Genomic DNA, 23,101 nt, shown 5'->3' with positions numbered 1-23,101 from the left:
TATCCAAGATGTCAAGGTCATCCACTGGGCCCCTGGCTGTTTCCAGTTGTCCTGATTTTTGTCTTCCTGTTGGACTTCTATGACTCTGAAAGAGAGAGTGAAGCTGATGACTGTACGACTCTTTCTCACTTAAATCCAATTCATGCATAGATCAAGACATCACCTGTGATGTTATTGGTACTCTTTGAAGGAAGAACAATAACGAATTCACCATATACTTACTCAAACTCACAATCTCAGAACATCTTTGACTCTTCCCTCTCCTTCATTTCACACATTTACTCATTTACTAAGTTCTATAATTTCTGTTTCTGAAATCTTTCACATCTGGGGCAGCTAGTTGGCACAGTGGATAGAGCACTGGCCCTGGAGTCAGGAGGACCTGAGTTCAAATCTGGCCTCAGACTCTTAACACTTAAGTGACTTACTAGGCAAGTCACTTAACCCCAATTGCCTCACACACAAAAAAATAATTAAATAATTTTTTAGCAAAATGAAATCTTTCACATCTGGCCTTTCCTTTCCACTCTACATGCCAGGAAATCATACTACTCACTCTTTCTTGCTCTCAACTGCTGGGCCTGCAGTCAGGGGGACCTGACCCCAAATCTAGTCTCGGATACTTACTAGTTATGTGACCCTGGACAAGTTACTTAATGTCTGTTTGCCTCAGTTTCCTCAACTGTAAAATGGGTATCATATTAGCTCCTACCTTGAAGAGTTGTTGTGAGGATCAAATTAGATAGTATTTGTAAAAAGGACCGATGCATAGTAGGCACTTGGTGAATGCTTATTCTCTTCCCTTCTCTTATCTTTCCTTTCTTTTATCTTTTGCCTTTACTCAATTTCTAGCATTTAGAAAAGATACTACTTCCCCCAATTTCTGTATATTATTATGATGTCCATCCCTTCCTCCAAGCCCCAAATGGCAGATTCAGACGTTGCCTCTTCAACCAAGCTTGCTCTAACCCCCTTCCTTCTTATTCCTTTCCTCTCTGTACCTCCAAATTAAAAAAATGGTATAGGGTAGAGTAGAAAGAGCATCTACTCTGGAGTGAGAGGAGCTGGGTTCAAATCTTACTTTTGTTTCTTTCTACCTGGATGACCTTAGGCAAACCATTTTATCTCCCTGGACTTATGTTTCCTTATCTGTAGAATGAGGGGTTTGAATTAGATGGCCCCTCTCTGCTTTTTGGGGGATGGATGATTTTATTACATGACTTCTTGTGGAATTCCCAAAGCAAATTCACTTCAAACAAAAGAGATGCCCATCACTTTTGAATATGATAAAGATATTTATTGTTGTGGAGTTATAGGTAACCTTGTCCATCTTTGTATGTAAAGATTATTGAAGAATGAATATTTAGGTCATACTGATTACAAGAGTTTTGACTTGCTGTCACACATATGAGAATATGAGATTGTGTTGTTTAAAAATCTAAATGTGGGTTCTAATCTGCCCCCCCCCACCCCAGTCTTGGGGGGGAACCTGGCTAAAATCACTGATAAATTTTGCAAGAGTTAAGGCTTGTAAAGATTTATTAAAATATATATTATAAGTTAGTGAAGAGAGAGATTGAGAACAGATTCCTTATAGCATGGAAATCCTATCTTAGATCTAATTCGGTATAGCCAGAGAGAAAGAAATCAATTTCCTTTCCTAGCAGCCCAAGTGGAATCTCTCACCACCAAACCAATGTACTGAATGACAAGGGGGACTTCTGTTCTCCCTCTCTCCCCATGTGCCTCTTCCTCACCAAAAAGAGAGTTCTTCTATGAGTGAACGTTCACTTCCTCGTTCCTCTCTCCCTCCCCCAAAGGTGAGGTCCTTCAAGCTGATTGTTTGAGAGTGGTCTCTTGTTGACATTAGTAGTACACCAACAGGTCACTCAGGGCCAGCTAGGTGTGGTCCCCATCCAATCATCCTTAAGTAGTTACTTAGTCAGTTTCTCATTCTCACCCAATTCAAACAATACTAAATCAATCAGGTGGGACCCTTGGGTGTCTGCCAAGTCCCATTATTTTATCACAAGATACTGAAGTGATATGGGTGAGTCACTATCTGTGGGAGACCAATTCAGTAGTTCAGGTTAGGTTAACTCAGTGTCTTCACTATAGGATTTCTGCTACATGGATTACAGATGTAAGAGTTGACAGAGTCTCACATCCATGGACCATTGCCTTTTGTAAGGCATAATATAATTTGTCTTACTTGGGACAAGCTTTTTATGATTTTAATTATAATTCAGTAAAATTGGTTGAGTTTCCATCAGTGTCAATCTACTTATAGTTATATCTGAGGTAAGTATATATATTTAAGGCACATTCTCAGTAGTTTTTAAAAACAATGGAACTACTATTATCATGAATTATTGAATGCTTACTTTGTGACATAGTAAATTTTGTTTTATTTTTTCTTTTGTTTTGTGGTTAATAAAGAACACTCTCCCAATGCTATAGGAGTTTATAAAGCAGTTAAAGATAATACAAGGAAGACAAATCTTGAAGTGACATGTGGAAAATTCATAATCCTTTTTTCAAAGATTAGCCAATTATGTTGAACAAATTTCTAGATATCTTTCCTACTTTTCATTAAATAACTAAAACCCACCAGTTATCAGTAGATTTTAGATGTTGTTGTTTGTCCTTTGTTCTCAAAGAGGACCATGACATGACATTCATGACTTGTAATGAATTTGATTTAACTGAGGAATGGCTGTGCAAACCCACCAGCCTTACTTTCTCCTCCAGAGCCTTCTGGCTCCAGTGGCAAGATATATTATCAGGATGACTAGAGATGGCCCCAGATGTTTAAGGCAATTGGGGATAAGTAACTTGCCCAGGGTCACACAGCAAGTAAGTGTTTGAAGTCAAATTTGAACTCAGATCCTCCCAATTTCAGGGCCAGTGTTCTATTTACTGTGCCACCTAGCTGCCCCAGATTGTAGATGATACCTGTATTGAAAAGTATTTTTGTAAGTTAATAGTTTTCTTATTTAATGAAGTAGCTATACTATTGAGTGTCTTAAAACACAAAATATGCCACTTTCAGATATAATGCTGACCTAAATGGTCTAGTGGACTTATCTGAATGGTGTTACTTATTCTTAAAAACAGGATTCAGAGGGAAAACACCTGAATTAAAATTTAAACTCTGTTCTTCCAACCTGTATGACCTTGGGCAAATCACATAATCTCTTAGCCTCAGTTTCCTCATTTGTAAAAATGAGATGGTTGGATTAGATGATCTCATAATGTCCCTTTGAGGTCCTAATATGGTCTTGGCTTTCCATGCCATGCACATTTCCAATAGTTTTTGAACGTATTGACTATAAAAAGAGTATGGGTTGTGGTATGCTTTCAATAAAACAGGGATTTTAAACCAGGGATTAGCAGACCTCTTCTGTGGATATATTTCAGGGGATCTGTGAACTAGTGTGAGTGTTACTTTCACTAACCTTTGGCTTCTTTTATAATCCTATCATGTTAAAAAAATTATTCTGACATGGGGGTCCATACTTTTTACCAGTGTGCCAAAGGAGTCCATGACACACAACAAGCTTAAGAACCCCACTTATCCTCACTGTGTCATTTACTACCTGCGTGATTTGGGGCAAAATACCCAACTTTTCATATCCTTGGTTTCATCATTCAGAAGATGAGTATGCTAACACTTATACTGTCTACCTCACAGAATTGTTGAGGTGAGGGGAGTGGGTCACATTTCTAAAATTTGAAGTACTATAGAAATGAGTTACAATCACTATACACAGAATTTAGTAAAAAAAAAATGGTGATATTATTTTGAGGCACAGTAGAGTTAACTAGTAAGTGTACTTAGAAATCAATTGTGTTGATTTTTCCTTGATTTAAAATGTAATTTTTCTCAACAAATCTCAATATCTACATGGCAACTATGTTCTTCTTAAAATTACAAGGAAACATAAAAATGTTTGCTTTTTAAGCTGGTTATTGAGTGTCTGTGAAGCCTTTAATGTTTCTTTTTTATTTAATCAAATAGATTATTGCTGCATCGTTTGCTTGCTATTGTGCCAACATGGAATACACCTACGGATTGAATGTTGTGGGACATATTCCAGCCGGGTAATGTAGTCTTTATTTGCTTATGTTTGCCATTTATTTCAAAAGCGATTTCAATAGCTCAAAAGGAAAGAATTTCTAAAGTTAAAGAAGACCTGTAAATGTGTCATATTTTTGACTCGAAATTGTGGAGTCAGGAGAAAACATTTATAAATGCTTAATTGTATGTATGTAAGAAAATAATGCCCATTCAACAGGAGTAATACAATGAATGTTCAAATCCTGGAATCTTGAAGATGGAAGGGACGTCAGAAACCATCTAGTCCAACCAATATGTGAAAAAAGAATCTCTTCTATACCATATCTGACCTCCTTAGAAATCAGACAGCCAAAAAAAGAAAAAGAAAAAAAAAAGAAATCAGCCAGTCTCTCTTTGAAGACCTACAGCGATGGGATGCTCATTACCTATTAGGACCTACCAGTCCATTTCACTTTTAGCACTTTGCTTCTCCTTCTGTGATTGAGTGAACAGCTCTTCAGATACTTGAAGAGAGTTAGCATGCTCCTTCTACTTTACCTTAAGACTCCTTTTCTCTGGAAAAACATCCCAAATTCCTTCAAATGTATTTATAGGATGTCCAATGAGAAAACTAATACTGTACATGGGGATTTAAACCACTTTTTTAGTACTGCCTTATTGTTGTATTTATTCACGTGATAGCTGGTATTTTGATATATCAGATACTGTATGGGATTGCCAATCTGTGTTACTTTCTTTCAGCTCTGTGACCTGTACTTTCATCAGTCTGGAGAGCTCTACCAACTCAAATTGGCAACTTTTCTATAATTTAGTCTTGGGAAATCATTGAAAGGTTAAATGACTTAACTTTAGTCATAAGGACAGCATGTTTTAGAGAGCCACCCTCTTGCTTTGCTTAGAATCCAGTCATCAAGCAATTTTGCATCCATTTAATTGTACTATTGTCTAGCCCACATCTTTCCATCTTGTCTACAAGGATATTTTTTTCAAATGCTTTCCTGAAATCCAGATATAGTGTCTATAATATTCTCCTGATTATGTCAACTTATCTTGTCAGAAAAGGAAATGAGGTTAGTCTAGTATGAATTCTTCTTATTGAACTCATGCTGACTCTTTAATGATAATTGATTTCCTTTCCCAAAACTCACAAAACATCTTTTTGACAATATTCTTTTGATTTTTACCATGAATGGAAATTAATTATGCCAGCCTAGAGTTTTGAAAAAATCTACCTTTTGCCCTTTTGGGGAGGAAATTAGGACATTTTCTGTATTTAGTCTCATAGCACCTCTACTATTCTTCATTATTTTTCATAGATCATTAATGGTGCTTTGCAATTCAAATCCAATGATTCTTTCAGTTCCTTGAGATGTAGCTAATCTAGATTACTGATTTAAAATTTACTCAAAATTTGGTAAATTCATCTAAATGAGTGCAGTTTGGTGCTCTTTTAACATCTCATTTTGGATATCAAATCTGCTGTCTCTTTTTATTCTATCTTTGCTTTTCTGAGAATTGTTCACCTTTGTAGAGAAAACATAAGAAATCAATAACTCTGCTTTCTCCATGTTATCTGTTCCTATCATCCATCAATCCATTCCCCCTTCTCTTTTAAGAGGAAAAAAAACTTACTCTTGCCTCCAACATAGCTTAAAATTGCTTTTTGTTGTTACTGGCACTAATTACCAGCATTGGCTTTTTTTTTGGTGGGGCAATGAGGGTTAAGTGACTTGCCCAGGGTCACACAGCTAGTAAGTGTTAAGTGTCTGAGGCCACATTTGAACTCAGGTCCTCTTGAATCCAGGGTCGGTGCTTTATCCACTGCGCCACCTAGCTGCCCCCCAAGTATTGGCTTTTTTGAGCTTTAAGTACCACTTACAGGATGCTAATATTCATTCTTACTTAGCAGTCTTTGCTTCCCTCTCCTATAGAAATATTATAAAAACCTAAATTGGTCAATGAGTTCTATGAATTTATGTCATTCTTTTTTTGTATTTTCTCTATCATCAGAATCATATGTGTTTGGGTTATCATAATTTTAAGAGCAATTCAACTTTTTAGTGCTAATATCCCCTATAGAAATCTAAGCTATGACATCTTATCTATTCTTTATCTGAATTCTTTGAAACCCATCCTAAAAATCTAGTCTGAATGCCAAATTTTGCTCAACCTTCACCTCTTAATCGATTATGGAATTAAAAAATGGAGTGGTCACCTCTTCCTAAAGATCTCATTATTTATTCTTCAAGAACCAGTTTTTCTGTTTTGTTTAGAAAGAGTTCATTATATATTTTTTTCTACATTTTAAGAAATTAAATTGTAATTAAGACAAGTCAAGATTATATGGGTTATCTTTGCTTTTAGCAAAGAAAGAACTAAAGTAGATATCCAGATGGTATATCTGGGCCAATTTTGTTGTGTTTTCCAAATTGATCCATTTTGGCTCAGAACTTTGTAGCATATATATCCCCACCATGTTCTCCTTTCTGTTGCTTCTTCCACTGATAATCACCCAGCTGCTTTCTATCATGTATTTCCTTATGAGAGTGTGTGTGTGTGTGTTTGTGTGTGTTTTGGAGGGGCAATGAGGGTTAAGTGACTTGCCCAAGGTCACACAGCTCGTAAGTGTCAAATGTCTGAGGCTGGATTTGAACTCATGTCCTCCTGAATCTTGGGCCAGTGCTTTATTCACTGTGCCACCTAGCTGCCCCCATGAGTATATATTCTTAATATACAACTCATTCTGCCACCTCTATTAAATAAGGTATAACTTTCTGTAACCATATTCCAATTATGTCACATTTTACCTCAGTGGATACCAAATCTCAAAGACACCTTTAAAGTAAAATTCTCTGCTTTGCATTAAGATTTCTCATCCACCTAATGTACTACTCAAAGAATGTTCATTAGCATAGAGATATCTGATGCTACAGGTTTTATTATTGCTTTTCTTCTTATATGTTGCTTCTTATGAATTATTGGTCTTATTCTTTATTTTTCCTTATGTCATATATACTACTCTTTGTGGTTTCTCATCTGGGATGCACATCTACATAAACACAGCGTTTTTTCTCTCCCCTTATATTTTCAGTTTTAAGGCTTCTTGATAAAATTTGAATGGCTACAAATTTTACTTCTTAAAGGTACTCCGTTATTGGCCTGGAGCTTATACCAGAACCTACTAAATACTTGGAATATGGTGACTTCTTAGCTGATGCTTGTTGATTGACTGTGATATTTCTATATATTAAGCCATGTCATTGAAATACAAATGCCACTCCAAGATATCTTAAGGTTATAAAATCATAGAATTGAACTTGGAAGGAAGATTAGAGATCATTGAGTCTTATCCCCATCTTTTTTAGGTGTAGAAACTAGACCATCTTCTTTTTTTGTTGTTTTTTTTATTTAATTTTAATTTTTTTAAGACCATCTTCTTAACCAACTTCTTGCTTTCAGAATTTACCTATCTCCTTCCTCCCAATTTGCAGCAGTGATGACAACACTGCCTATGCCCCTAATAGCTTAAGTTCCTTGCCTTTTAGTACCTACTCTTTACCAGTGATTTCTAGCTTTCCTCTAGTTGCATAATCTGTCCCCATTTTAATCACCAGTTATAGGTGTCCATCATTAGGTCTGAGAAAACCCTGGAATTTTTTTTTACAATCTTTATATAATTAGCAGACCTCCCTATATTTCATGACAGGTTGACAGATACCTAACTCAGTATTCATCGTCTAGGTGGCACACTGGATAGTGTGCCAGACCTGAAGTCATCTTCTCAAGTTCAAATCTGTCCTCAGACATTTGCTACCTGTGTGACCCTGGGCAAGTCATTTAACCTTGTTGGCTTCAGTTCCCCATCTGTGAAATGAGCTGGAGAAAAAAAATGTCAAAACCACTCCAATTTTTTTTTTGACAGGAAAACCCCAAATGGGATCACAGAGTAAGTCACAACAGAACAACAACAATGCTTTGAGTAAAAAATCACAATTTCATTTAAGACTTAAAATAACAATGAGTTAACTAAGGAGATATACACCATAAAATATAGCACTTTCATGTTCAAAGGAAGGAATGAAGTTCAATTTAATTCAGTAAACATTTTGTAAGGTTCAAATTACAATAGAAAGTAACAACAGCATGGAATTGCTACTTTTCAGATAAAAAACAAAACAAATTAGTACATTTCTAAAGTGCAAGAATGCCTTTAAATAATAAGACCTTATATTTTTATAGCAGGTTTTGGTATACAAAATGGTCTCACATGCTTCATCTCATTTGATCCTCGAAAGAACTCATTATACCCATGTTATAAGTGAGAATATAGGGCAGTGAGGTGGTACAGTCGTTAGAGCACTGGGCCTGGAACCATAGAAAGACTCATCCTCCTGACTTCAAATTCAACCTCAGAGACTTACTAGATATGTGTTCCTAGGCAAGTCACTTAACCCCATTTGCTTCAGTTTCCCCATCTGGGGACTCCCAAGTGGGGGTCACAGAAAGTTGGATCCAGCTGGAAAACAACAATAGGTGAGAAAACTGAAGCCCAGAATGTTTCAAAGAACGTCTCAAGATCTTCCAGCTGGTAGGTGGCAGAGACAGAATTATAACCCACATCTGCTGGATCCTCTCCACCCTTCCTCACTTAGAGATTTGTCAAGACTCAGCTCAGTTGGGGCAGCTAGGTGGCGCAGGGGATAAAGCACCAGCCCTGGATTCAGGAGGACCTGAGTTCAAATCCGACCTCAGACACTTGACACTAGCTATGTGACACTTAACCCTCATTGCCCCACAAAAAAAAAAAAAAGGAAAGAAAAGAAAGAAAAAAAAAAGATAGCTCAGGTGCTATCTACATCAAGAGATCTTTCCTAATCCTTCCCTCCTCCTCCCTATTGTTAGTGCCCTATATTTACTTATCTGTGTACATATTTTATCCTCCCCATAGAATACAAACTCTTTAAGATCAGGGACTATAGTTTTTGTCTCCGTATCTCTAGTGCCTGACAGAGTGTCTTGCACTCAGTGTGTACTTCATGACTGCATGTTGATCTGTAGTTTGAGGTACAATATAGTTTTTTCATGCCCCTTCTCTATCACAGAAATGTGTTTTAAAACAATAATTTTTGAGGACCATACTACTTAAATTTCTCATGGTAATATATTTTTCTTGCCTTCTATAAGCCACAGGATCATTATCTAAGTTGATTTGATTAGAAAGAATTGCTGAATCTAAACTGTGGTTAATGGTAACAATATGTTTTTTCTTTTCACAGAATCCCTTCACCCAGGGCACCCCCAATGAATATACTTTCAGAAGTTGTTACTGAAGCATTTGGAGTTGCACTAGTTGGCTATGTAGCCTCATTAGCCCTTGCCCAAGGTTCTGCCAAAAAATTCAAATATTCAGTCGATGATAACCAGGTAAAGTACTTCCCCAAGCCCATAGATATTCCAAACCAGAATCCATCCTTTTCCCCCAGAATCCTGCCCTTTCTCCTAATTGTCTTATTGGTATTAATGACTTACATCAGAAATGTCAAACTTGCGGCCTACAGAAACTCTTGAAAGGTTGTCTAAGTCAATAAGCCTCTGACAGGAAGGGCATCTCTCAAGAAGGTGATACCGGGGCAGCTAGGGAGTACAGTGGATAAAGCACTGGCCCTGGATTCAGGAGGACCTGAGTTCAAATCCAGCCTCAGACACTAGATACTTACTAGCTATGTGACCTTGGGCAAGTCACTTAACCCCCATTGCCCTGCAAAAAAGAAAGGTAATGCCATTCTAACCATTTTAGCCATACTTCACAGTATTCTAGGTGATGCCAAATTTTTTTTTTTTTTTTTAGTGAGGCAATTGGGGTTAAGTGACTTGCCCAGGGTCACACAGCTAGTAAATGTTAAGTGTCTGAGGTCAGATTTGAACTCAGGTACTCCTGACTCCAGGGCCGGTGCTCTATCCACTGCGCCATCTAGCTGCCCCTAGGTGATGCCATTCTAACCATTCTAACCATACTTCACAGTGTTCTCCCTTTATTCTTCTGGGGATTCAGCATGGAAGCCCCCCCCCCCCCCGCCCAAACCCTTCACCAGTTGAATTCTCACCCAGGCCTTAAGGCACCAATCATCCCCTGCCTCTTTCTCAGCATTTTCTTCCTTTGGAATCTAGTGTTGTCTTCTCTGTACCTCTCCAAAGTGAACAAGTACACTTTGTAACACAATCCCTACTGGAAAGTGAACTCCTGGAGGCAGGAGCCAAGCCCTAAGGTGGGCTTAGCCCAAGGCATTACACACGGCAAGCTGTTGTTAGGTCAGTGTTGATTCAGTTGACTTGAATGTATCTTGTTTCCAGCTGTAAGGACAGTCACAACCAGTCGACATTTTCCCAGCAAGCTGTTGAGGAGGGATAATTCTGACTCCAGATGAAGGCTGAAACCTTAAGAGATTCCCTATTCAGAAAGCTCTGACATTAGCAGTGCACTTTGAAAAATGGTCCCCCAGGGCTATTCACAGAGGTGGTTAATGTGTCCTTAACTGGTTTCCTATGACTCCTAAGTTGCATATTTTCTTTTTAACTTTGCAGGAGTTTTTGGCTCATGGCCTCAGCAATGTCATCCCTTCCTTTTTCTTTTGTATACCAAGTGCTGCAGCAATGGGGAGAACAGCAGGCCTCTACAGCACTGGATCCAAGACACAGGTAACCTCATAGGAGGAAAGGAGAGAGAACAGTGTCTTGGGTTAGGAGCTTTAATGTCGGGGTTCAACTTAATGTGCCACAAACATTTAGTCAGTTTAATCCAGTAAGCATTTATTAAGCTCCCACTATGTACAAGAGGCACTGTGCCAACTACTGGGTAACCCTAAACCTAACCCTGAAGATAAAAATGAAATCGTTCCTGCCTTCAAGGGGCTTATATTCTTCTGGGGGGGGGAGGCATCGTACATGTGCATAAAAGTAAATACAAACTACATAAAAATCACTAAATGTAATTTCAAGAGGAAGACAGTGAGGTGGGAAAGGGGCATCTCATAGACAGCCTGGTTAAAGTCATGAGAACTGAGATGTATGGAAGCAATGCATTCCATACCAGAAAGACCATGTGTGTGTAAAGACTCGGGAGGGAGGAGATAAAATGTTGCGTGTAGGTTGATTTGATTAGAATAGAGAGTTTGAGATGATTAGTAAAACATAAGATTGGAAAAGTAAAAGGATTCGTTTGTAAAGGACCTTAGATGCCCGTGGAGGATGTTAAAAGGAGCAGAAGGTTTAGAAAGGAAGACAACGAATTCAGCTTGGGATATTTTGAGTTTGAAGTATTGGAAATGTGTAACCAGAATGCAGGAAAGGGCTTAGTATTGGGAATACAGACTTGTAAATTCTCTGCATAGAAGGTTAATTGAAGCCATCCAAGTAGATAATATTGACAGAGGAATGGCATGGAGAGAAAAGACAGGCCATTGACGGAGCTTTGGCTGATGTCTCCACCTAGAATGTGGAAGAAAGAAGGGGACCCAGTGAAAGAAGACAAAGGATGGCTCAGGGGAGAGAAACCAGAGAAATCAGAATCACAGTATCCAGGAGTAGAGAGATCATCCAGGAAGAGAAGGTGGATGATAGTATCAGCTACTGCAACTAGCAAGAGATGAAGCATTGAATTTTATTTGCCTAATGGGGAAGTTCTTAGGATCATGTTGGGTATCAGCTGCTTCCATTCCCTTAACAATAAGGACATCTACCTGTCTCCCATCAGAGGCTACTTGTAGGAAGCCTGTAGAAATAAGGATGCTAAACATCTGATCTAGTGTTAGGCTTGCCCATCATACTGTGGCTGTTGAGCTATGTGCATGAAAAAGAAAGAGAGCAAGGGCAGCTAGGTGGTGCAGTGGATAAAGCACTGGCCCTGGATTCAGGAGGACCTGAGTTCAAATCCAGACTCAGACACTTGACACTTACTAGCTGTGTGACCCTAGGCAAGTCACATAACCCCCCATAGCCCCACCAAAAAAAGAAAGAAAAAAACAAAGAAAAAGAAAGAGAGCAAAAGATTCTGAAGCCTCTTGTGACAGCAGCTCTGGGGAGTCTAGTTACTTTGGTAGTTTTCTCTTTGTAATGATATTTGTGTCTGCCCATGTTGGCTGTTTCTCTGGGAAACATTTATACATTGGTGTCTCCTATAAACTGCCTGAGATCTTAGCCACAGAATAAGGCAAAGAACTGGGTGTAGATAACTATGTCAAAAATCCAACAATAACTTTTTCTTTGGAGACACATCTGCCTTCCCTATTCTCTTAGGTGTTCATGGGACAAGGCAATGGGTGACTTTGGAGAATCGTCTTTCAAAAAAGTCGTGGCAGGGGGGTGCAGCTAGGTGGCACAGTGGATAAAGCACTGGCCCTAGATTCAGGAGGACCTGAGTTCAAATTCGGCCTCAGACACTTAACACTTACTAGCTGTGTGACCCTGGGCAAGTCATTTAACCCCCATTGCCCCTCACAAAAAAAACAAAAAACAAAAAGTTGTGGGGTCAGAATCCAGATTTGCGCAGTTGAGATTATTAATGAGTATCCTCTTTGCAAGTTCTGAACATGCTTGAACTTCATCCTTTTTATAAATTTTCTTTTCCCTAAGAGAATGTCTTTTCTTTATTACAAGCATTTACCAAAAACATATAAGCTGATAATCACTGAAAAAATGAACTCTCCTCTAGACTAAAATGATACTCTAACAATTATTATTATCAAAGCTCCCTCTAGTGGTCCATAGGAGATGTAAAAACTGTCATAATCCTGCCAGTTAGGTGAAAAGTATTAATTCTAATTATTCAATTTAAAAAAGTAAAATGAAAAAAAATTTCAAGTCCTTAAAAACAAAATTTATTTTTTACAGATTATATTTAAATAAAATAGGTGATATAAATGTTATTAATGATAGTAATAACAACAACAATAATTTCTAACTGGGGGTCTAGCTTGAATCAATGCTTTGCATTTAGTAAGTTTGTTCAATAAATGGTTGGTAAATTGATGACTTCTTGAGCATGTCTACCTGTTATTTCATGAAATGGATTTTTTCATATAATAAAAAAGTAAACAGTTGTCCTATAACAAAATTTAAATGGATTGTTATAATTTTCCAACTTGAAATAAGTTATATTAAAAACCTCTGTTCAAGGGGCAGCTAGGTGGCACAGTGGATAAAGCACCGGCCTTGGATTCAGGAGTACCCGGGTTCAAATCCGGACTCAGACACTTGACACTTACTAGCTGTGTGACCCTGGGCAAGTCACTTAACCCCCATTGCCCTGCAAAAAAAAACAAAAAACAAAAAACAAAAAAAAACCTCTGTTCAAAGTCTGCCCACCTTGGAAGAACATGACATAGTTTATTTGCTCCTGGCTTAGATTTTGAGGAAAAGAGGGTCAGTTCCCTGCGCTAAGGCATCAAAGTGGGACATTAGTGGGAAATTACTGTGGTATAAATCGGCAAATAATGGTGGCCTATGACTGTGTCTAATATGATAAAAAGTGGAAAAACAGTCATTCAACCAGTTACTCTGTTTACATGATTCTAAAGAGCAAACATTTATTTCACTGAAACCTTTTTGACTGGATATATGACTGCAGTATCCCAAACTCAAACTTACAGTACCTAATACACTCAAATATTCTACTCAAGGATTTTGCCAAGAAATATATCTTCTGAGATACTCACATTGTGTTGCATAACAGGGAAGCTTTCATCCCTTGTGTGTAGACTCTGTAGTTCTGGGGTGGTATATTCACAGTTATGGCATATATCTTCAATGAAGATCAGTGCTCTTGAGTGTATGGGAGGAAATGCTATTCTTCAGGAGATGGTAGTAGAAACACCACTTAACTAGGAGTCAGAAAACCCGATTTCTAGTCTCTGCTTTGCCTTTATCTAGCCTAGTATTTGAGGCAAGTCATCAAAATCTTTCATGGCCTTAATTCCTTCACCACTGGAATGAGAGAACTAGATTACATTATACCTAAAGACCGTTCTAGTCCTGAATTTGTGTGATTCTATTGCCATTTTGCTTCCCAAAGAAACTGACATAATTAGGTTCATCTGCTGACATTTGTGTAACATCAGGACTGAGAGGCCTTTGATTCAAATCCTATTGTGGCCATTTACTATTTATTTTACCTTGGACAAATACATTTTCTTTTCTTGGGTTGCAGTTTCTTCACCTGTAAAATGAGGTTTTTGAATCAAATAGTCTCTAAGGGACTTTACTTCTCTAATTCCTCTATTCCCGTGGGGAAGGTACTGTGTCATAGTAAATAGACCTGGACTCAAATCCTGCTTTTGAATCTGGAAGACCATTAGTAAGTCGTTTCATTTTTCTGAACCTCAATTAGCTGAAAATTGGAATAATAATGCATATAGTCCCTACCCATTGGTTGTAAAGCTTGAATGACCTTTAATAAGAGGATACATATATGAAGTACTTTGCAAAAGCTTACAGTGTTATATAAATGCCAGCTACTATTAGTCTAGGCTCATTCTCAGAAGTTCCTCTCCTTTTTGGCCCAGCATACAATTGAGCAAATAATAAAACATGGCAAGGGGTAGGTGAAAGGCAATAGCTTTCCCCCTTCCTAGGGGAAGGAACATATGGGATAAAAGAGCCCCTTGAGTTTTAATGGTTAATACATAAACATTTTGCTAAGCATTTTAAAATAGAACTTTTGTCATTATATTTTGCCTATTAGGCTCTGGAAGTACTAAGAAAACCTGGAAAATATATGTCTTATAATAAGCTGCATTTATATCCTATGAAGCTTGTTGAGATGTCCTACAATCTATGACAGTTCCCATCCCATCACATAGAGAAAGAATCCAACTCTGTGTCCATACCCAGATCTAGCATGCTTTCCCATGGTAGTCATTTCAGACCTTTTAACATTACATAGCTATTAAGATTATATGGGTATCCTGATAGCTCACATGGTTTGGGAAAGACAAGCCAAATCTTAAAGGTCCCATTTAAGAGATGCTATTTCAGATGGAAACACTTTTCTATGTGACATAAATAGGATAACAATCCCTAAAAAGGCATTCTCTTTCCTAAGGTCAAAAGTTGTATCTAGCCAAAAAGCCCTAGAAAAATATGAAGCTATTTAATTGTAAGCCTAAAGGTTACTAGAGAAAAGTGTCAAAAATGATCACTTCACCCAAGTCCCTTGATGTGAACACAGTGCCTTCCACAGTCTTCAATCAATCAATAAATTAATACTTACGAAGCAGCCATTATGTGCCAGGCACCGTGCTAAGCACCGAGGATACAAAAAGAGGCAGAAGATGATCCCTGCCTTCAAGGAACTTACTATCTAATGGGGGAAACAAATTGCAAACAAATATATACAAAGCAACCTACATGCAAGTCAAATTGGAAATCATTAAAAGCAGGAAAGCACTGGAATAAAAAGGGGTCAATTCCCCATCAAGCTAAATGATGAACTGTAGCTGTTATCATACCTGGCAACACTAATAGGAATCTTGGGTGGCCAGGGGGTAATTAAGCATAGTGCCCCAGGGTGTCAAATTCAGGAAGCCCCACTTTTCATTCTGTTCTCTCTGTTCTGCTGTTGTTGACCCATAGCTTTATGTCTGGACCACTGTTTGGCTTAAGCCCTTCATGGATTTAGTTATTGCCTTATGGAGGGACTATACATTGGCCAAATGGGAAAGCTTCTCTCACAGGTATAAGACCACTGATTTTTCTTTGACTCTATATAAGTTATGTTAAGTAGTAATAATGACCACTTGATTGATAAAGGGCTTCTTGGTTAATCAGGTGTTACAATTTTCTGGACCATCCATTCCTCACCTCTAAATGAGGTGATTAGACAAGATGGCCTTTGAATCAAGCCCAACTCTGGGATTCTGGTATTCCCCTGTTATGTAGTCATGAAACTTTTGCCTCTTATTGCACACACGCTGAGACTAACCTTTCTGTAGAGATCAATTAAACTCCCCACTTGACAAACCCTGCTCCCTAAATGGGACCAATTGGGATAAGACACATTGGTTTTATGCATTTGGACAGTAATAATATCTCCTCTGTCTTCATCGAAAAACCAAGGACAGCTGTATATAATAAATACACTTCCCGGTGTTTAACAAGAGGAAAGCATAAACTATTTTGTGATAATTTTTGTGCAACTAATCCTTGAAATGAGCAGGTTAGATCTTTGATTTAGGATTATAAATCTAGACCTGGAAGTGACTTCAAAGATCATCTAGTCTATTGTTTTATGGATAAGAAATCTGACATCTAGAGACTGTGTCACTTGCCCCCAAACAACCTGATTTTGAAAAAAAAAATCCCCTTGGCTGGTCTTTAAAACAACTTGGTAAAAGGGTCAGAGTGTTAGACTTTGAGTCAGAAAGTCATTGGTTCATACTTTCTTCAGACATCTACTAATTGTGCAACCCTGAGCAAGAGACTTAGTTTCAGTGACCCTTGGTTTCCTCATCTATAAAATAAGAATAATGATAATACTGATCTCATTTGGTTCTTGTAAAGCACTTGGCAAACCTTAATGCTCTCTATATTATCATAGTTATATGACATTTTAAAGTGGTGAAAGATGGTGGGATGTCTGGGAATTTTGGTTCTGTAAGAAAATTTCAGGCAGGACCCTTACACTTTATTGTTTTCAAAATAATATAATCTCCATTTGTTTTGTAATGCAGACAATTTGGCTGGTATTTCTCTAAAGAAAAAAAAATAAGGATCCAGATTACATGGTTTCTTTCCCATGCCCTGACTCTTATGTCAATCTCCTCTGCCATTGTCATTTTCCCTGTATGGACAAGAACTATAGGAGAAAGTAATCAACAAGTTGACTAGCAAGTTTCCTCTTTGGTAAATGAATAATTTCTATAAATGGAGCTGACATAGACATTACATACATCTGCCATCTTCATTGAATTTACCTACTTGAGGACTGACATTGTTTTCACCTCTGTCTTTGTATTTCTAGCCCCTAGGGTAGTGGCTTGGAGATAGCAGGTTCTTAATAAATAAATTCTGTCTATTGAATTCATCTTGCCTCATCCTACAATTTTTGGGTGGATCACACTTGTAAAATGATCATGTTGAAATATATAATCACCCAGCTTTCTTCAAATCCACCAATTCTATGATCTTTGGAGGGGGGCAGTCCTTTTAGCTATTAGGTTCCCAAACTTTAGAGGAGAGGAATTGGAACAAAGAAGCATGAAGTTTTAAGAGGCAAGGACGTGATATTATGAAGAGTTTTCTATGACTTGGAAGTAGTTGCATGGGGCAAGACTTCTCAGAAGTTTTGGCAACATATATATATATATACTGATGTCACAGTGTTAGGGCCAAGAGCAAAGGAAGGTCAGGCTAGTGGGTTTGTGGCAGGGTTAAACTTGCTAATTCAAATTTGTTTGCTCCCATGGTCTAGCTCATTTGAAGTTTTGTATAACTAACATTTATAGTGCATTTGTGGTTTTAAAATTATTTTTGTCTTATTTCATCACAGAGGACTCTCTAAAGGAAGCAGTTTAAGGATTGTTATTTCTATTTTATTCAGGCTCATGGGGGGTCAATGACTTACCCAAGGATGCATAGCAAGTTCTGCAGCAGAACTGGGACATCAACTTGGGTCTTTTAAGCCCAATCCAATCTTTATTCCCTTATATCATATCAGCATTGACTGAGTCACTAATGGTAAAGTGATCACTTGAACCCAGGTTCAGTTATCTTTTCCAAAGAAACAATTTTCAGTTCTCATTTGTAGTCTATTAAACTAACTGTAGCTCCACATGTCTTGGACTTTATATTCCAAACAAAGCACTGTGTTATTTAGAGATAGGCTATTTTTTATTTTGATAAAATGTGGTTCCATTTTAATGTCATTCAGTTTATGAAAATGGTATCAGTGATGGATTATTTTGGAGGCAGAGTACTTGAACTTGACTATTTACTAGCTGTGCTATTTTGGACAGGTCACTTAACCACTCTGAGCATCAGTTTTCTCATCTGTCATTTAAGGGAGCTGGCTCAGATGGATGCCAAAATCTTTTAGCTGTCATATATTGGGTGGTTATTTTATGGGCTTTAAATGCATCTGATGTGTTTCCTGAATGTAAGTTGCATGTATATGCGCTCCACACATTCCTGACCCCTGTCTTCTAATACACTTATATCTGTGTTCTTCATTTTGCATAGAAACATTGATTTCCCCCCAGTAGACTGGGCCTAGATTTTTTATCATGTCATTCCAATGGAATGCGTAAGCCCTACTTGTATGCTCAACCACTGAACTCTCATGATATATTAGTTGTTGTATTTATGGTCTAGGCACAACCTCACACTATATGAAAACACAAAAAACATAAATTCTTCACATGTGACTTTAATATAGAGATAATTTAGTAGTGCCTTTTCTTTGGCACCTAACATTCCTTAGAATTCCTAGCCAGGTGGATCTTCCCCTTCATATCAAGGGGAGTGAGAGGCAACATGATAGGGTACATAGAGGGCCAGCCTTAGAGCCAAAAAGACCTGGCTTATGAGTCTGCTTCTTACACATACTAACTATCTGATCAATGGCAAAGGAAAAATTTACATTCATAGTGAGTTCTTGACATCTCCTTTGCCATTGTACTCTAAGCACTGTGGAACTTTTCCATTTGATTTGCTGTTGAAAATTTCCTAATATGTTGTCTCTTTGAAAGCAGCCACTGGCTTACTTTTCTCTTTGTATCCCCACACAGTGCTTTGTATATAGAAAACATTTAATAAATGCTTTATTAATTCACACATTCATTCTGCATGAGTGGAGGTGTTTTCAATACCAGAAACTTTCCAAAAATAGGCTATCATAGATCTTGTACAAATATACATGTGTTTTCTCTCCACACATTTCTCTAATATATCATATATGTGTATATATATGTAATTATGTATATATGTGTATCAACAAAGTGACTGAATTTGGAGGACAGATAAGATTCTTTCCACCCTCACTATCAAAGGAACTTTGTGCCATCAATTATAGAGGTTACTTAGTGAACTACTAGAGTGTAAACATCTTGAGGGCAGGAACTCTGTTTTTTCTCAACTTTATATCCATCTCAGCACTTAGACCTGTGTCTGCAGGCAGCAGGTGCTTATTAAGTGTTTATTGACTTGAATTGGATTGTTCTGCTGAGACAGTTTCTACTTGGCCCCTGATTCTGTTTTCTAGATGTTTCCCCAACATCTAGCACAATGCCTTCTTCATAGTGGGTACTTCATAAATGATCACTGAGTTGGATTAGATTGGACTACTAAAGAAGTCAAAATCTTAGTTTGATATCCCAAAGTAATTTAGTTTCTCTTTATTCCATAACCATTAGTGACTATCATCCCAAATAACCACATAATAAACTCATACCACTGGTAACAAGGAAGATGGAAGAAAGAGAACAGATGGTTTAGTGTTATTCTAATACCCATGTAAAAAATTACTTAAATCCATAATTTCTACTGTTATCCTAACATCTCCTGTAGTATTTGTGGACCCATAAATAAAGAGATCTCCCTTGGTTTAGCTTTCAGGGCAGGAACTTAGACAGATGGGGAATACTTTATTTATTCTAGAAAATCCACTTAAATATCTTTCACTGTAGAAAGTCCCTGCTCCAAATCCACGCTCATCTTTATATATCATCTTGTCAGCTTCATATATAAGATATACTTAGAGGGATCTATGACCTCATTGAGGTATTCTTTCCACTACTACAGCTCACTTCTCATCCTGAGTCATCTTTGCCCATTTTCTTTCAAAAAGATGCTATATAACTTATATTTTGTCAAGGTCAACTTCATCTGAGTGTTACAGTTTGCCAATTATTTCACTTCATATATAATAATAGTTGACATTCATAGAGTGATTTCAGGTTTGCAAAGCACTTCATAATAAATATCTCATTTGAAAGAATGATAGATTTAGAGTCAAACAGCAAAAACAGGAATGATAATAACTACAGTCACTCCTTCACAGTTGTTCAGGATCATAGAATCATAGATTAAGAGGTAGAAGGGACCTAAGAAGTAATCTTGGGGCAGCTAGGTAATGCAGTAGATAAAGCACTGGCCCTGAATTTAGGATGACCTGAATTCAAATCCAGCCTCAGACACTTGTCACTTATTAGTTGTGTGACCCTGGGCAATTCACTTAACCCTCATTGCCCCATCAAAAAAAAAGAAGTAATCTTATGTCCAACAAACTCATTTTTATGCACGAGGAGACTGAAACCCATCGAGGTTAAATGATTTGTACAAGGTCACAAGGTTGACAGAGCTAAGATTATTATCATCCCTATTTTTGCTGGTTTTGTTCAGTTGTTTTTAGTTTTTTCTGATACTTCATGACCCCATTTGGGGTTTTCTTGGCAAAGAACTGGAGTGGTTTTTCATTTCCTTCTCCAGCTCATTTTCCAGTTGAGGAAACTGAGGCAAACTGGGTTAAGTGACGTGCCCAAGGGTCACACAGCTAGTAAGTGTCTGAGTCCAGATTTGAACTCAGGAAGAAGAGTCTTCCTGAAATCAGGAACTCTATTCATTCTCCCATGTAGCTTCCACCATCCCTACTTTAAAAGGAAGGAAATTGAGTCTGTATCATTCAATTAGTCAAAAAAGCATTTATTAAGTACATTCTGTGTCAGGCATTGTATTAAAAGCAAAGAAAAGAAAAAAGGAGAGAAGCAAAAGAACCCTTCCTTCCAAAAATAAAACCAATTCAAATAGGACTTTGAGTGATTTGCTTATGGTACCATAGCTCTTGAAGTTACAGAAGTAGAATCTGAACCAAAGACTCTTCAGATGCAAAGTCTAGTGCTCTTTCCACTACGCCACACTACCTCTCTGGCAGGTCACTAGGAGCCTAACAGTTACCAAAATCTCTGATAACCCCTAGTAAAACAAAGTGATTATATATATATATGTATATGTATATGTATATATATATATATGTGTGTGTGTGTATGTATATGTGTATATACACACATATATATACATGCTTGCATATGTATAATTAGTATGCATAATTATATAATTATTGAAAACCAATTATAATCATTGAAAAATGTCCTGAAAAATTCTTTCCAACCTCTGTGCTTTTGTTGTGTTTCAGGTGGCTTGCCTAATATCTTGTGTTTTGGTCCTCATCGTCATCTATGCAGTAGGACCATTGCTTTACTGGTTGCCCATGGTACAGTATGACTTTTGCTTTGAAATGAGAATCTGTATTGGCAGGTCTTTTTATGAAAAACCTCATCATCTTTACTAATGAGGTGGAAGGAGGGAACAGGATAATCTCTTTTTATCCTTGAAATATACATAACATCCTATAGCTTTGTTGGTAAATTTTCAATCTTCCCTGCATAGATTAATACATTTCGATGATGCAAATGACAATTCTGGTATAGTGCAGGGATCTGTAGACTCCTAATTAATTGCTATATTTTTCTCATTTGTGAGATATAAATAAAAACATCACAATTTCCTTTGAGGGCATTTATTAAGTGCATTTTAATAAAACAATAGAAAATACTAGGTTATATGAGTAGAAAATATTAACTATTTCTCATCAGTCTATCAAAACACATTCTGGGTGTTTTGACACACTTGTGGACATTATTATCTTCTTTTCATTTACACTGAGTAGATATTCTATTGAATTTTATGCTCATATAGCCAGTGAAAAATTCTTCATAAAAAGAGGTCAGGGATGTCTCAGTTTACCTTCCAGCTTGGTAATCTAGTACCTCTGTTATTTACTTAATGACACGGATCATGAATTATTTGGGATGAGAGGTTAATATGTTATTTCTGAATGGAAAGAAAAGGTTCATTATCGATCTAGCCTTTTAATCAACTGTTCCATCACCTAATGGTTCTCTGTCTCTTTATCCATGCATCCGTTCATCTATCCAAAATAAGTACTATTCATGTAAAATATGTAAATATGTGTGTATAGCTTGGAAGAACTACTCATTTTTATTATCATTTTTTAAATTTATAGTGTGTTCTTGCAAGTATCATTGTTGTGGGACTTAAAGGGATGCTAATACAGTTCCGGGATTTAAAAAAATATTGGAATGTGGATAAAATAGATTGGGTAAGTGAAATTTGATTCACCTTTATTTCCCTCAGGTCTTATACATGCCTTACTAAGGAAGATTTGCTACCCCATTCTCTAGAAAATAGATGAAATAATGAAATAAGACATAAGTTTTTTATAAACTACTAGTTTTTTTTTTTTCAAGCACCCAATAATAGCCTAGAAATCTATATTGCCTTTATAAGAAACACAGATTGAATTCTGGCAAATGTTAATGGGTAATATGTGGTTTAAGAGCTTTTTAAAATGCTAGCTAATTCAAAGGGATAGGGACTATCCACTGCACTTTGTGAACTGATTCTGAAATCAATGCATAAGGGAAGTATATGCCAATAGAAGTGATATCATCAATAGCACATGACAAAGTTCTGTTTTAACTGCTAAAGAATGTTGTGTTCTATTAATGCTGGGTCAACTACTTATATGTTTAACACAGACCAAATAAAAAAAAACTTTTATGGAAAGTCTTTTGAATGGAGCATTAAAAGATATAAATTTAGATTTTGGAGAGCCCTTCCAGGTGTCAAGTTCCCGCCCCCCCCCCACATTAAGTAAATAATGAAACCTGAGGCCCAGTGAGGTTAAATGAAAATGAATCGCCCAGGGTTATTCAACAAGTGAGTATGTCTGGGGCAGAATTCAAACTCAGGACTTTCTGATGCTATGTCCAATGCCTACTATACAATGTTGCTACACAGGCAATAGCCAAAGAAAACATTTTTTTAAAAATCTGTCTGTTATTAAGGTTAATCTGAATACAAAACCCTATTTGGCAGTTTCATGGTCAAGTTATAAATTTGATTACAGAATTAGGAATTCAGGTAACAACAGAATGTGTGTACCACTCGAAA

General features: G+C 37.2%; 1 protein-coding gene across 1 annotated transcript in view; it reads left to right on the top strand.

Moving 5' to 3' along the window:
* The window catches only part of SLC26A7 (solute carrier family 26 member 7), a 191,476-nt gene that overhangs the window by 117,106 nt on the left and 51,269 nt on the right, over nt 1-23,101 (top strand). The window contains exons 6-10 of the mRNA XM_043976873.1: nt 4,022-4,104; nt 9,358-9,505; nt 10,664-10,777; nt 21,261-21,338; nt 22,152-22,247. Of these exons, the coding sequence (XP_043832808.1) occupies nt 4,022-4,104; nt 9,358-9,505; nt 10,664-10,777; nt 21,261-21,338; nt 22,152-22,247 (519 nt within the window). The remainder of the gene's footprint in view (nt 1-4,021; nt 4,105-9,357; nt 9,506-10,663; nt 10,778-21,260; nt 21,339-22,151; nt 22,248-23,101) is intronic.

Source organism: Dromiciops gliroides, chromosome 1 (assembly GCF_019393635.1).
Source record: "Dromiciops gliroides isolate mDroGli1 chromosome 1, mDroGli1.pri, whole genome shotgun sequence".
Taxonomy (NCBI): Eukaryota; Metazoa; Chordata; class Mammalia; order Microbiotheria; family Microbiotheriidae; genus Dromiciops; species Dromiciops gliroides.
The sequence above is the reverse complement of the archived record's forward strand: the minus strand, read 5'-3'. Positions and strand labels throughout refer to the sequence as shown.